This window comes from Pristis pectinata, chromosome 5 (assembly GCF_009764475.1).
Source record: "Pristis pectinata isolate sPriPec2 chromosome 5, sPriPec2.1.pri, whole genome shotgun sequence".
NCBI lineage: Eukaryota > Metazoa > Chordata > Chondrichthyes > Rhinopristiformes > Pristidae > Pristis > Pristis pectinata.
This window is the reverse complement of record NC_067409.1, coordinates 115,998,490-116,013,333: the sequence shown is the minus strand read 5'-3', so window position 1 is coordinate 116,013,333 and position 14,844 is coordinate 115,998,490. Positions and strand designations below refer to the sequence as shown.

Genomic DNA, 14,844 nt, shown 5'->3' with positions numbered 1-14,844 from the left:
GACCAAAATTGTACAGAAAACTGCTCTCAACATGATCTGCACTTTCAATGACTTAGGCACAGGTACCTCATTTTCTGCAGGCACAGGTACCTCATTTTCTGCACACCCTTCAGGAATGGTTTATATCATTTTTTTTAAATAAAAGAAATACCAATATGCATCACTTCTGCAATGAATTACAAGTTGGGTAGGGAATTGGCAATTATCAGCCTACAACTTTGTGCAGTGTACTTCCACCCTCCTCACGGCTGACAACACTTCCAAGTTTGGTGCGATCTGTAAAATTTGTATGTTTAGCTTGCACAATCAGAATTTTTTTTTAAAAAGCAAATCAATCATCACACTGATCTCTCAAGCATACCACTGGCTACCTGCCTCCAATCTGAAAAGAAAAAGCAAGAGTGAGGGACCAAGAGAAAAGAAGAAACAGAAAATAAAGGAGAGAAAAAGCATAGAAGACTTAGGCTAGTAGAATAAGGTAATGAAGGAGAAAGTGTGAATTAACAGGAGCAGTATGTATGAGGCCAGAGTAAAATGTAATTAGTGGAAACAGTAGCTCAGGGTGGAGACTAGCATTACATAATTGTCACCACATACGTAGAATGGGCACCTGAAAAAAATCAGGCATAGGTGAGTGTAAGCCTGGTTTAAATCCAAATAACATAATGGTCTAAAAGCTGCCAGCAAACACTGGCAGCAGCTGCAAACCTGGCCACACAAGGCCAAGTTCAATATTATTTCCCCCATTTTCAAAAGGTTCCACCATGGCCAAGAACACACTTCCTGGCCACTCAAAGTCACCTCGGGATTCACTTTTCCCTAGTTCAGACTTAAAGCAAGCTAAGGAAGGGATGGAGTGAAATTAAGTGTTTCCATATATCCCTAGAGACAATGAAATCCAGGCAAATTTGACTCCTGGCAAGGGCATCATGCCCACCAATTTCTTGATTGTTTCCCTTCAGCAACTTCCTCAAGCCTTTGAGTCATTATTGCCCATGCCCCTGGAAGCCAGGGCATCTTTGCTGCCCACTACCTTCCATCTGCCACAATTCTAGCTCAGAGAATTAATACTGGAGCTACCTTCTCATGAAACTTCTAGGGTGGAGGTGGAGGGGTCCAATTTTTTTTTTAAACTTGCCCTTAAATCCTCATCATGCCCCTTTTATGGTGTTCAAAAGTTTCTTACATATACAAAGGCAGGAAAGTAGTCCAAAAGCCAACTCTACTTTACCAAATATGCTCTAGTAATGATACACTTACCTCCCACTGCAAGTGAGGGGAATATTCCTGATCTGGAGTTTCCGACTTCTGTGGAAAGAAAGAAAGGTAATTTATGAAATCAAACAATGAAGTGAATATATTTTTCCCTCAGTAGCTCCAAGATAAACACTGATGTCATGATACTTCAAAATGAAAATTTCCATTCCTGGCCCCACCTACATCATCTTTTACAAGATGGTCCCAAACAAAAGCTCATTCTGTGGATATCTCCAGTAAATACTATACCAACAGGATTCCCGACTCCACACACCAAATTCCTGTAGTCCAAAACCCATAAAAGCATTGTAGGTATCCAATCCACCTGTAGTCACCCTCACAGTACTCATGTGTACAGGTTAAAAAACTGACATGACAGGATGTCAAAATAATTGACAAAGTGAAAGCCAGAAGACAACTCTCCATTTGCACAAAAATAAATCAGAAAACAGAATACAAATTCACAGAGGAGGTAGCTGCAAAACTCAAAACTAGTTCCTTTCAATGAACTACCGTCACTATAACTGCCCAGAAATTTTACAGTTACTGATGAGATTTCAGTCAGTATTTACCCCAGAATCCAATACTCCAATGCAATCTCAAATGCCATCCAAGGTAAGAGGTTTAAAATAATTGAATCATGAGCTTTTACAGAAAAAAATTAAGAAGACGCATTGACACGCAAATGTGCTCAGTGCATTTGCATTTTTTTGCTATTACTTTTTGCAAAGGACACTTCTGTCCTTTCATATAATTTTCTACACCAAAATAACCCTCATTACTTCTGCAACCCCATTCCACCATCCCAAAAAGGTGACAACTGACAATCCATTCAACTGAGCAGCCACCAATCAACTTTACATACCTTCTTTACAAGGTAATGCCACTGAAAAGGGTATTTTGATTTGAACAAAAAGGGGTACATCCAATACTGCTATAAGAAAAGGATTCTTACCTAATATTATCTGCAGAAATTTGTATTATAAACTATCCTCCATTTCATGATTCATCTGCACCTGATGGACTCAATGTGCACAGTTGGAAGTAGGAACCTCCACAATGACAGCATGCGGATGCATAAAGCAACAAAATACATTTTAGCTATCAGTCATTTAACAAATTTCCTATCTCTAAATACCATTTGCAAGCAGGCCCAAAATTCAAAATTTGAGAATTGATGTCTGACAATGTTTCATGCCAAGTTTTAATGAAACCAATTCAAGACCTCTTTTCCCTCTCCCCACCACCCCCCCCCCCCCAAATAGGTTAAACTTGGCCTGAGCCTTGGCTAACTTCAGGAAGGGCCAGGGTTAGGAGGTGGCAGCACAGTAAGTAAGTGCGGGAGGAGGTAATAAGGCAGGTTGGGGTGGAGTGATGGAGGAACGAGAACTCTAATGCACCTTTCAAATGATTTGCAATACTATCTCATCCAAAAATTGCAACTTTGAAAACCATTATGAACTATAACTTAGCACGGTACTTCATACTTGTAAAATATCTAGCTTATGTGAACATCTTTAAATATTTTAGAGGGTATTCAGTTAATTTCAACTACTTCTGACTCAAATTCTAATTGAGCTGTTTTATGCAGAAATCTATTTGAGACCAAACTAGTATTTATTTTTGACAAGTCATATTTAAGTTAACTGATTTACCATAATGACATTAAAATGCTACTGGAACAATCACAAATGCTTAAATGAACAATGTATTTCCACAAGCAGATGATATTTTCCTTTATGAATAGCAAAAGGAAATTAACCATTTCACAAATCTATCGTTACTAAATTCTGAGCACAAAGTGCTAATGTACTAAAGGTTTCCAGCATTTCGAAAGCTCAATTTAAATGATTGGTTTTGACACCTCACTATTTAAATCTTTTAACTACAGTCATTTAAAAAAGTGATTTTATTGCAATGCAGATAATAACCAGATAGAATTTAAACATTGAATAGTCAAATCAGTCAGAATCTAAAAACACAGATCAACTTTTGCAAGACCCTTATTAGAACCAGACAAAAGTACAACCATTCTGTAAAATAGATGACCAAAGTAAAACAGAAAAGCCAGGAATATCTCTATACTTAAAATATTCTCAGCCAATTAAAAATTGGGAAAAAAAAAGGGAAGAGAAAGCTCTAAAACAAAACAAATTAAGAAAGCGATAGAAAGCAGCTAAACATCCCAGCATTTCCCTCAAATTCTGACTGCACCAGAGTTTTGGTTTCTTTACCTCCTATATAAGGAAAATAGAATTTATCAAAGCTGCTTTGAATATCAAACTATCCTAGGTCAGTTTCCCCATCAGAAAAGAATTTCAATTTTACAGTGAAATTCACTGAACCTCATGATACTGCAATCTACTTCCCAAATTCCAAGCATGCTTACTACTTAGCTCGTGAAATAATTCACTGGAGCAACACAGATCAAAATGAGAAAATAAAGTACCTAAAGGATCATAAATAGTGTTAATTCAACTAATTTGAATTTAAGCATTAGTGTTTGCCAAGGCCTTCAAACCAAGGCAACTTAGAGAAAATGTACGACTAAATTGAAACACACTCAGCATTCACACCAATTAAAAAACTACTCTCAACTCTCACGGCCCAAGTCATGTTTACAAATGGATTACCACAATGCTGCAATTTTTGTTTTTAAATAGTTCCATTACCATGTGGTTTAAAGCAATCTTCAATACATTGTATTTTTGAAAAATCACTTCAGGATACAATTAAAAATATAAATTTGAGAAGCTGATGTTTCAAAATGGATACCTAAAAAGGAAATTAAGTATTACTTAGTCCAAGGAATTATTAAAATACTATTGTTTGAGGAGCCTGTCAGCTTAGGTATAACAGACAAGTATCAAAAGTGCATCATTCTGTAATCTAGAAAACTAGAGGATGGACAGCCACACAGAAACTAGAAAGGGTTTTGGTTAATTGCATTGATATTTAAGAATGCTTCAACTGTTTCGCCAATGAATCATGGGCACCATTTGTTGTTAATTCTTTTTTTCTTGTGATGTGGCCATTGTAATGACAACTTGCCTTGCTTGCAATTTCCTAGTTGTCACTGAAGTGGTGGTGAGGTTTCCTGGGCAGCTGCAGAACAGTACTGTTGGACAACAAGCTCCAAGAATTTGACTCAGATACAAATGGCAATACAAAAGGTTTGAAGATACTGACAAAAATTGTCTGGCATGCTGCTGCAGTGCATCCTATGCATAATGCAGCCTCATTATGTTGGAAAAGGATGTGGACATACAAGGTACTCAGTGCACGGTCAATCAAAGACTACCTAGTTCCGGACAGCTTACGTACTTAGAGCAAGCTGGGAATATTTAACTTTCACACACAATACCTCTGACACCTCCACGAGGTGCAGATGGAGTTTCTGATCAATAGAGACCCCCAGTTCCCCCACTGGTTTGCCATTGATACACCAGTTAAATTTAAAGGAGGGTTAGGACTCCAGCAAATACCACTACCTGGCACTTGACTGGCAATTAAAACACCACACATCAAACATGAAAAGGCTCCACAAATATTCCCTTTCGCAAGCAAATGAAAATACAAAGTCAAAACATTTCCTACATCAGTCAAGAGTAGAGTGAATGATCCACCAGTCTCCAATCATGCTCACCACCAAACCGTCCTCAGCCTTTTGACTTTCCCCATGTAATATCAAGCAGCGGCTGCTAAGGCTACAGTATAGAGTTAAGGTCAAAGACCCCAAAATGCTGACCGTAGAGATAAGAGCTTGAGCACCAGAAAGACTCACTGCATTAGCCAAATTGTTCCTGTACTTCAAACTGGCATCGAAAATAACATGGACAGTTGCCAGTTTTCTTCTGTCCACTAAACTTGTCAAGGCCAGCCCATCCCATCCATCTATGCTTGAACATTACCAGAGTGATAGAAGCTGTCATAGCTCATCAAACACACTACCTACATGACCATTTGGTTCAAACATTGAGCAAAGAACAGAATTCCAGAAGCAAGGATGTGGGTCAAGGCATAATGTGACCATGTGCCATTGCCAAGCTCAGTAAATTAAAAGTTGATGGGAATCAGGTCAGATGGAAACGCCACCCTTGGCCGGAATTATACTCAGCATGAAAAGGAATATGTTTGGAGTTGTTGGATGTTAATTTACTCATCATTTAAGTGGATACTCAGGGAAGTTTCCTTGACTTAATCTTATCTGCTTCAACATGATCTTGAGGTTACAAGTGGACTATTTCCTGACCTCCCCCACCCCCCCCGAGGAAACATGCTTTACTACTGGCCTTTTACAGTTCCATTCACTACTCCTTAGAGAACAAAGCAATCTGTATGTGCATGCAACAGGACCCTGACAACTTTCAAACTTGGGCTAGTAAGGATTATTCAACCTTCAGAAATGCTAAATAAAACAATGACCACCTACAGCACCAGAGCCTGACCATCTCCAAGACTTCAAAAGGTGACAACTAACCCCACCACCCCAACAGCTTCCTCAATATTTTGCTGCTTAATTTTGATTAGAAGCTTAACTGGATCAGTCACATAAATACTGTGGTTCGAAACAAAAACCACAGCTCAGAAGTTTACAAAGTCCAAGTCCCAAAGCCTTCTGACAACTTATACAGTCCAAAATGCAGGAGAAACCCTTTCATATTCTTTAATTGCTTGCAAAACCACCTCAACAAGCTCAACCTAATGCAGGTGAAAATAGTCCACCACTTAAACACAACTCCATCCCAGTTATAGAACTGTAGAACACTACAGCACAGAAAACAGGCTATTCGGCCCTTCTAGTCTGTGCTGAAATGTTATTCTGCTAAAATATATTGTGGCTGTGGTGCACTTGCTAAGTTTCTTTGATAGCATCTCTCAGCAATCTTTACCACCTTAAGTGCAGGAGGAGCAAAAGAATCATCAACCTGCAAGATAACCTCCAAGTTATACACCCGTCTTGGAACTGTACTGCTATCCTATTATCATAGCTTAGACAAAATCCCTAAAGCACTTTAGGCATAAACTTTACCACATGGTTCAAGAGGTCTGCTCACTGCCACCTTCAAGGTGAGATCAGAATGGGCAGGTAAGGGGCAACTTGCAAACCAATGCCCACATCCTACAATTAAATAAGGAGACCAAACAGTGTGAACATTTTCTTTTTGAACAGTTCCATTGTGGACAAGTGTTGTATGCCACTCTCATTCACCTTGGGCATTTCTTTCCCTCTTCCTCATTCATTCTTCTGCCCACCTCATCACTGCCAACCTAGTTTACTATGAATGAAAACGTGAAGCCAGCTCAGGGACCAGCACCAATTTACTGTTGGATAATTGTATCCTCGTCTTTAATACTGACTTTCAAATTATAACAATTCATACTTGTTTTCAGCATTAAATATTGGCAATTTGGATGAGAGAAAATTGGTACTTAGACTGAGAGTCCATTAATACATCAAGGGAGCTGGTCAAAACAATTAGCTTCAAAAACGACCAGTGAAACATCAATGCCTCCAGCTTATGCCCTGTAACAGCTAGTATAAACAGAAGTGAAACCCTGTCCATGGACAACCACAGCAATTTAAGATGCAACAAAAACTGAAAAACTAAAATACTGAAGATGTAACCCCCCCCCCCCCCAATATAAAAACTTGAACATTGCAAGGAACAACATAGGGTAGTGTAGTGGTTAGTGTAACACTATTACAGCACCAGCAACCCAGGTTCAATGCCAGCCACTGTCTGTAAAGGAGTTTGTATGTTTCTCCACGGGACTGCATGGGTTTCCTCCAGATGCTCCAGTTTCCTCCCACATTCCAAAGATGTACGGGTTAGGAAGTTGTGGGCATGCTATGTTGGCGCCAGAAACGTGGCGACACTTGTGGGCTGCCCCCAGAACACTATACACAAAAGATGCATTTCACTGTGTGGTTCGATGTACACGTGACTAATAAAGAAATCTGATCTGAAGGGAAAATGCCAACTGTCTTGGATGTTTCCCTCAAGGCCACAAAAAACAATGACAAACTTAACTTACTCCATAATTTAAATTTAACTGATCCAAAAGGACAGATCAACCAAATGTAAAGATAAAACCAGCAATTTAAACCACAGACTTCAACTGGCTCTCAACCCAGCATTTAAAAAAAATCAATTAACTCGGGCCCCTCATCCTAGATCCAAACTTACGCTAAGCACAAGAATAATTAGCAGGACTACGGGAAAGAGCAAGATAGTTGGTGGTCATGTGGTTGCTCTTCCAGGAGCAGATGGACTCTATTGGCCAAATTACCTCCTCCTGTGCTGTAATAATTCCATGATCTCAATCCCCTACAGAGGTGTGCCAAAGCATTTATTGATTTGGCCACCTGAACTGCAAACAAAAAAAGGTTTGGTGATAAGAACAGGCATGCCAAGAAGACATTAAGAGATCAAACACCACAGATTGTGAAGAGAAGGGAACTTAAGTGTTGTGTGACCTTTCACCTTTGCCCAAGACTCCAAATAGGGCAGTAGCTTAATGAATCTTCCAAAAGTGCAGCATTCCTTCAGTTTTTAAAATGAACCATTAGTCTAGCTTCTTATGATTCAGTCTACAAGTGGGACAAAATGTTTAAATTCAAAGGTGCAAGTGGTACTAAATGCATCAGAAACTTGGTACAATGACCTAGTCAAACCACACTGTTAATTATCTAGTTTGATTACAGAAACTAGTGTGGCAACTTCAAGCACTGATGAAAATAAAGAAAAACCATGAAGATGAATTCCCATTAATGGTCCAAGTTATGAGAAACTTGGAAAGTCACTCTTGACATTTGTCTCATAAGGTCATTAATTTAATTTTTAATTACCATATCAGGAATGTTGCAAAGTACTTTGTTTACCATTATTTTCAAGTGCATTAATAAAATCAACATCCTGAAATATTTAAATCGTGTTGTAGCATCAGTATAGAATACAACTTCATGTCATAAAGGAATTCATGACAATGCTGGAAATGTGAAAATTCAGTGTCAGTGCATAACAGAGGGAGCAAAAAAAAAGGTGTTTTTGGTGTGGAAACTACATTCAGAATTTGAAATTAAATGAACAGCAATTAAAGTAAAGTGAAAGTGTCATAGAAGGAGTAGGCCATACAGCCCCTAACATCATGCAATTAAACAATGGCCAATCTTTCATAACAGTGCCACTTTACTGTACCCATCTCTCTCAATTCCCTTAATACACAAGAAAAGTCTTGAATCTACTCAAGGACAGAGCCTTCACAGCTCTTGGGAAGCTTGGAGTTACGATTCAAATGAGTAGCTACTCCCTGGGTGAAGAAATTTCTGCTCACCTCTATCTTGATTGGCTCATCCCTTATTTGAGAGAGTGATCCCTGGTTTGGGAAAGCCCCAAAGGGAAATATCATTCCCATATCTACCAAACTCTTAAAAATTGTGCTCGACTAAGATCACCTCCCAATTCTTCTAAAGTATAGGCCCAAATGGGCTCAACCATCCCTGGTATTCAATATGGTGAGTTTTCACAAAGATTCTTCCTTGGGTAGGGAGACCAGATATAATATTCCAGATACAGTACCACCATATCCTCCTAATTGCTGAAAGTTGTCTTTACTGTTGTACTCACAAAATGACCAACATACTATTTGCATTTCTAATTGCTTGCTTTACCTGCATGTTAACTTTCTGTGATTCATGTAGAACGAAACTAGGCCCTCGTGAACAACATTTTCTAATCTCTAACCATCTGAAAAAATAGCCTTTATTCTTCTCTATCAGTGGATAATTTCAGATTTTTTCCCCACACATCATATGGCATCTGCCACATCTTCACCCATTTGATTTGACTCCACATCTGCCATGCTACCTAGCTTTGTATCATTAGCACGTTTGGATATATTACCCTTGGTCACTTTGCCTAAACCATAAAGACTGACCAGCTGGAGCTCCAGCAACACCCCCTTACTTATAGCCTCCAATTTTGTTAAATAACTTGCACTTCACCTTGACAGCCTTTTGAAAGCACAAATACACCACATGCCACTGGCTTTCTCTCATCTTTTCTGTTAGTTAGAATCCAACACATTTGTCAAACATTTCTTTTTCTTCATTCTACACTTATTTAATACAAATCTATGATTTTGCAAGTGTTGTTACCACTTGTATCTAAAATTAGGAGCAGAGATTGACCACTCAGCCCCTCAGGTCTGTTCTGCTATTCAATAAAATCAAAGCTGGCATAATAACCTGAACGCTGCATTATTCTCCTCCCAGTCAAGTGGCATGTTTGCTTTTCAGGAACCCATCTCCATCTGCCTTAAAAGTATTCACGGACCCTGCTTCTACAACCTCTGAAGGAAAAAGCATGTTCCAAAGACTCAAACCCTGAGAAACAATTTTACCTCTTACTTTGCTTTTATATCAACAGCCATTTAAAAAAATAAGAAACACCGAATGTGTTCTGGATGTCTCCCATATTCACTTTGTCAAAACTCATCAGCAGATTACATTTCAGTCAAGTCCTCACTCCTCTGAATTCAGTTGGATATGTCTAACCTGTCCAACCTTTATTCAGAAGGCAACCTACCCATTCCACATGTTAGTCTAGTAAACTTTCTACAATTGCTTTCAACATATCCTCACACAAGTGACAAATTTTGGACACATACTCCATTCCCCACTAAAAACTGAACCATAGCTTCCCTACTTTGTATTTAATTTCCCTACCAATACACAGTATCATTGTCCATTTTGTAATTACTTACTGTACCTGCATAACCAGCCTTTTCTCAATCAAACTCTAGTACATCAAGATCCCATTGCATCTCACAGCTCTGCAATTCTCACCATTTAGATAATTTGCTCCTTTTTTTGTTGAAAAACCTTTACCTGCTTTAAAAAAAAGACAATGCATATTTTCCCATATCATACTGTATTTGTGAGATCTTTGCCTACTCACTTAAGCTACAAAGGGATATAGAACGATTACGTTTTGCTTTAATCTCTCGCACATCTTCACCTCAGCCAATTTAGCCAATACACTTTTGGGCTCTTCATCCAAACCATTTGTACAAATTGCAACAGTCTCCAGCACCAAAACCATTCATTACACCTTGCTAAGCAGCAACAGACCCAACTCTATCTATTCTCCATTTCTTCTTAGACAGCCAGCTTTCCACCCACACCTATAGATTTCCTCCTAGACCATGAGCTATTATTTTTCCACATTGACCTTTGACAAGCCCCCACTTTCAAATGCTTTCTGGAAATGTTGGTACATCCACCAGATTCCCTTACATTCACAGCACATACTATTTCTTCAAAAGAACTCCAGTCAATTGGTTAAAACAAGATTTTCCTTTACACAAACCACGATTTTATCTGATTATCTTGAAAACTTCTAGGCATCCCACTATTACACCCTCTCTTTATAGCTTTTAACAAATTTTCCTACGACAGATGCCGAGTTAATTGGTCCGAGTCTCCTGCTTTCTGCCTCCCTCTGAATACATGAGCCATGATGCCTATTTTATTAGCCAGTGGAAACTCCCTGAATTTTGGAAAATTGAAACTCAATGCATCAACTATTTTACTAGCACTTCTTTGAGATCCAAAATGAATCCATCAGGACCAAAGGATATATCAGCCTGCAGTTCCAACAATTTGCTCAGTACCATTTCCTTTGTGATTATAAATTTTCTCCTGTTCTTCCCACTCCCCAATTATAGCCATTTCTGTATGATGCTTAAATGCTCTGTAGTGAAGACTGATGAAAATAAATGGTCAATTCATCTGCCATCTCCTTACTTTCCATTATTCCAGACTTGTGTTCTACAAGAACCAATGCTCACTTTGTCTAAGTTTTTAGAGATGTCCAAAAAGAAAATGTTAACAAAGATGCAGGGTCTCAAACCAAAAAAAGTTGACAACTCATTTCCCCCCGCACCCACTCCATAGATACCACTTGACCTGCTGAGTTTCCTCCAGCAGTTTGTTTTTCCCTCTTAAAAAAAGTGGTACATTTCAATATTTCCTGCTACCTTCATTTCATATTATAAAAAGAATTATTACATGTAGTCACTCTGCTTCTTTAAAAAAAAACATGCAGTCCAATTTTCTGACCCGATGCCCTTCTTTGTGCAATGTTTTTTCTTTAAATTTGATACTAACATTCCTAGTTTAACCACATATGGAGGATACCTCCTAGGTATTTTTCTTTCCCAACGGAATGTATCTATTCTATGTATTCCTTAATAATAAAACACACTGCACGGTTTAGGAAGAGGGGGGACCAAGGCAAGTAGAAATAGAGAAGCAAAGTAAAGCTCTGCAGAAGAGTTCCATTAGGAGGGGGAAGTTTGTTCAACACTAGGGATACAAACAACCCTATCCTTGTTCTGATGCAAAACCCCCAAGTTTCTTACCTGACTACCTGATGTCCTGGTGAAAAATGGGAGCTTGAGTTCAGATGTATTAGTTAATATTAAGATTAAAGGTCAACTCAATAACCAGAGAGAAAAGTTTCTGTGAACTCACTGAAAGTATTTTTTTGGTAGACCTTGGGGCTCCAATGATGACTTGCTTTCTCTGCAGTTTTGAGGAGCAGAGGGATCCCATGCACAATTTTTTTGAACAAGGTTTGCATGTGCAGACCTACTACCTTGTGATCTTAACTGAGCAAGGTCACGATACAATGGGAAGGATATCCAAGGCAAGTGGAAACCAGGTTTTGCAGCACTTGCACACACACCCTCCTGCTGATCTTTTCACTTCAGTTTTCATACTTCCACCTCCCTTCCACCCCTTAGCAGAGAAAGCAAAGACCAATCACACTGGGAATGGACAGAACAGGGAAGGAAAAACTAGGAGGTGAGTGAGAGTTGGGACAAAACACCCAAAGAAAAATCAATTATCCACACCCAAGTTCCTCAAAATGCAGAGAGATCCACATCAGCCCACAAACTACAATGGTGTCTACAGAATTTGTTTTGTTGAATCGCATTGCTTTTGTACAAAACTAGACATGATATCACAAATTTTATTCTAGCCATCTTATTTTATAATTTGACTTGGGTACAAAAATGTTGAGCATCTATCAGCACAAGTGCAATTAAAGCCAAAGCTAATCTCAAAGTGAATTAAGAATTCCTTTGAAGACAGTACAGTGTTCTAGTAGCATCATTTCCATTCTGGCTTTCTTACTCATTTCTTAAGTCTTCATCAGCAAAAGCTATTAATTTTCTTCCTGGGAGAGTTTAATGACCATTTCAAAAAGCTACTTCATTGGCTGTAAGTTCTCATCAGAAGCCCATATAAATGCAAGCCTTTAGAGTAATGGCAACAATCCATTCTTGGTCTCTGTTAAGTTGAGTTTGCTTCCAAGCAGGAAGATTGCTTGTTTATTATTTCTCCATTCCACATTGATGGCACTGAACCACTTTCTTGAACTACTGCAGCCTCTGGTGAAGGAACTCCTACAATTCTGTTGGGTTGCGAGTTCCATGACTTAGGACCCAGTAACAGTAAAGGAACAGTGCCCCTTGAAGGTTGCAGTGTTCCCATGTGTCTACTTTTCTTCTTGATCAGAAGAGGTCATGGGCTTAGGAGATGGCAAAGTAGTCAATGTGATGGTGCACAGCATAGCCATGGTACACTTATGGTAAAAAGAATCAAAAGGTCAGGATGTTGGGACAACCAATTAAGCAGTGCACTTTGGTCTGAACACCGGACCAACCTCATCTTGATGAAGCTGCACTTATCAAGATACATGGATGATTCCCTCACACTCTCAATGTCTGCTTTGTGTCAAGTGACAAGTCAATCACTGTAGGATAATCTGATCTTGTAGACAAAGTATTAGGGGTCTGGTCCATTTGAGAAGATGGTGATATTCAGATGGCACCACCACTGCCACATTCCCAAGGCTAGTGACAAGACTCTCACTGAAGATCACCGCTCAGCAATTTTGCAGCACAGAAGTTGTTGTTGTCAAGGCCTTCAATAGATTCATTTGCTGAGTTGTAAATAGAATTGCTTAAAGTACTCTCACAATTCTGTTAGGCAAGTGTACCAGGTTCCAAGCACAGTACTAAAGGAGAACACCACAACAGATGACCAGAAACAGGGGGAGTGCAATTGAGTATCTTTGAAAGGGGTGGAAGGCCGATCTGGCTTACAGATAATTAATGTTGGAATGATTAAAATCAGAAGTAGCTAAATTAGAGGAGCATAGTGTTGGGCTAAGGAAGAGGTGAGGCAATGAAGATATTTGCAAACAAGAATGAGAATTTTTACAGATAGTTGGCAGATTTTAGAGCCAATATAGATCAGCATGCACAAAGGCAATTACAGCATGATGTGAATTAGGATAATGACACCATTGTTTTAAATTAGCTCAATTTACCTATGGTACAAGACGAGAAGCCATCCTGAAGAACACTGGTGAAATCCATAGAACAATTACAGCACAATTCAGGCCCTTTTGGCCTACAAAAGCTGTGCCAAACATGTCCCTACCTTAGAAATTACTAGGCTTACCCATAGCCCTCTATTTTACTCAGCTCCATATACCTATCTAACAGTCTCTTGAAAGACCCTATCGTATCTGCCTCCACCACCGTTTCCGGCAGCCCATTCCATGCACTCACCACTCTGTGTAAAAAAAAAACTTACCCCTGACATCTCCTCTATATCTAATCCCCAGCACCTTAAAACCTATGTCCTCTTGTGGCCACCAATTCAGCCCTGGGGAAAAGCTTCTGACTATCTACCCTATCAATACCTCTCATCATCTTATACACCTCAATCAGGTCCCCCCTCATCCTCCATCTCTCCAAGGAGACAAGGCAGAGTTCCCTCAACCTGCTTTCATAAGGCATGCTCCGCATTCCAGGCAGCATCCTTGTAAATCTCCTCTGCACCCTCTCTATGGCTTCCACATCTTTCCTGTAGTGAGGCAACCAGAACTGAGCACAGTACTCCAAGTGGGGTCTGACCAGGGATTTATATAGCTGCAACAATACCTCACAGGCTCCTAAATTCAATTTCCCAATTGAAGGACAATACACCACATGCCTTCTTAACCACGGAGTCAACCTGCGCAGGCACTTTGGGCATCCTATGGACTCGGACCCCAAGATCCCTCTGATCCTCCACACTGCCAAGAGTCCTACCATTAATACTATATTCCACCAACATATTTGACCTACCAAAATGAACCACTTCACACTTATCTGGGTTGAACTGCATCTGCCACTTCTCAGCCCAACTTTGCATCCTACCTATGTCCCTCTGTAACCTCTGACAGCCCTCCAAACTATCCACAACACCCCCAACCTTCATGTCATCCAGAACCCACATAGATTGGACCTCGACCAGGGGATGCATGACAATTTTAACTGCCTTGCCTCTCAAGGTTCTCATTTGGGTGCCCACGTTCAACATTTTAGAATCTTCACCATTGCCTAATTAATCCCAGTTGGGATAGATGCCCCAATGCAAAATGAATTGGTCCTGAAGGGTACTTGAAGAATGGCAGAGAGACTACATCGAAACAACTTACATTTACAATGCCAACTTTAAAA

General features: G+C 39.5%; 1 protein-coding gene across 1 annotated transcript in view; it reads right to left on the bottom strand.

Annotated features, from left to right (window-relative positions):
• LOC127570160 (insulin-like growth factor 2 mRNA-binding protein 3) overlaps positions 1-14,844 on the bottom strand; it is a 119,677-nt gene that overhangs the window by 87,445 nt on the left and 17,388 nt on the right. The window contains 2 exon segments of the mRNA XM_052015408.1: positions 1,261-1,280; positions 1,283-1,308. Coding sequence (XP_051871368.1) covers positions 1,261-1,280; positions 1,283-1,308 — 46 coding nt within the window.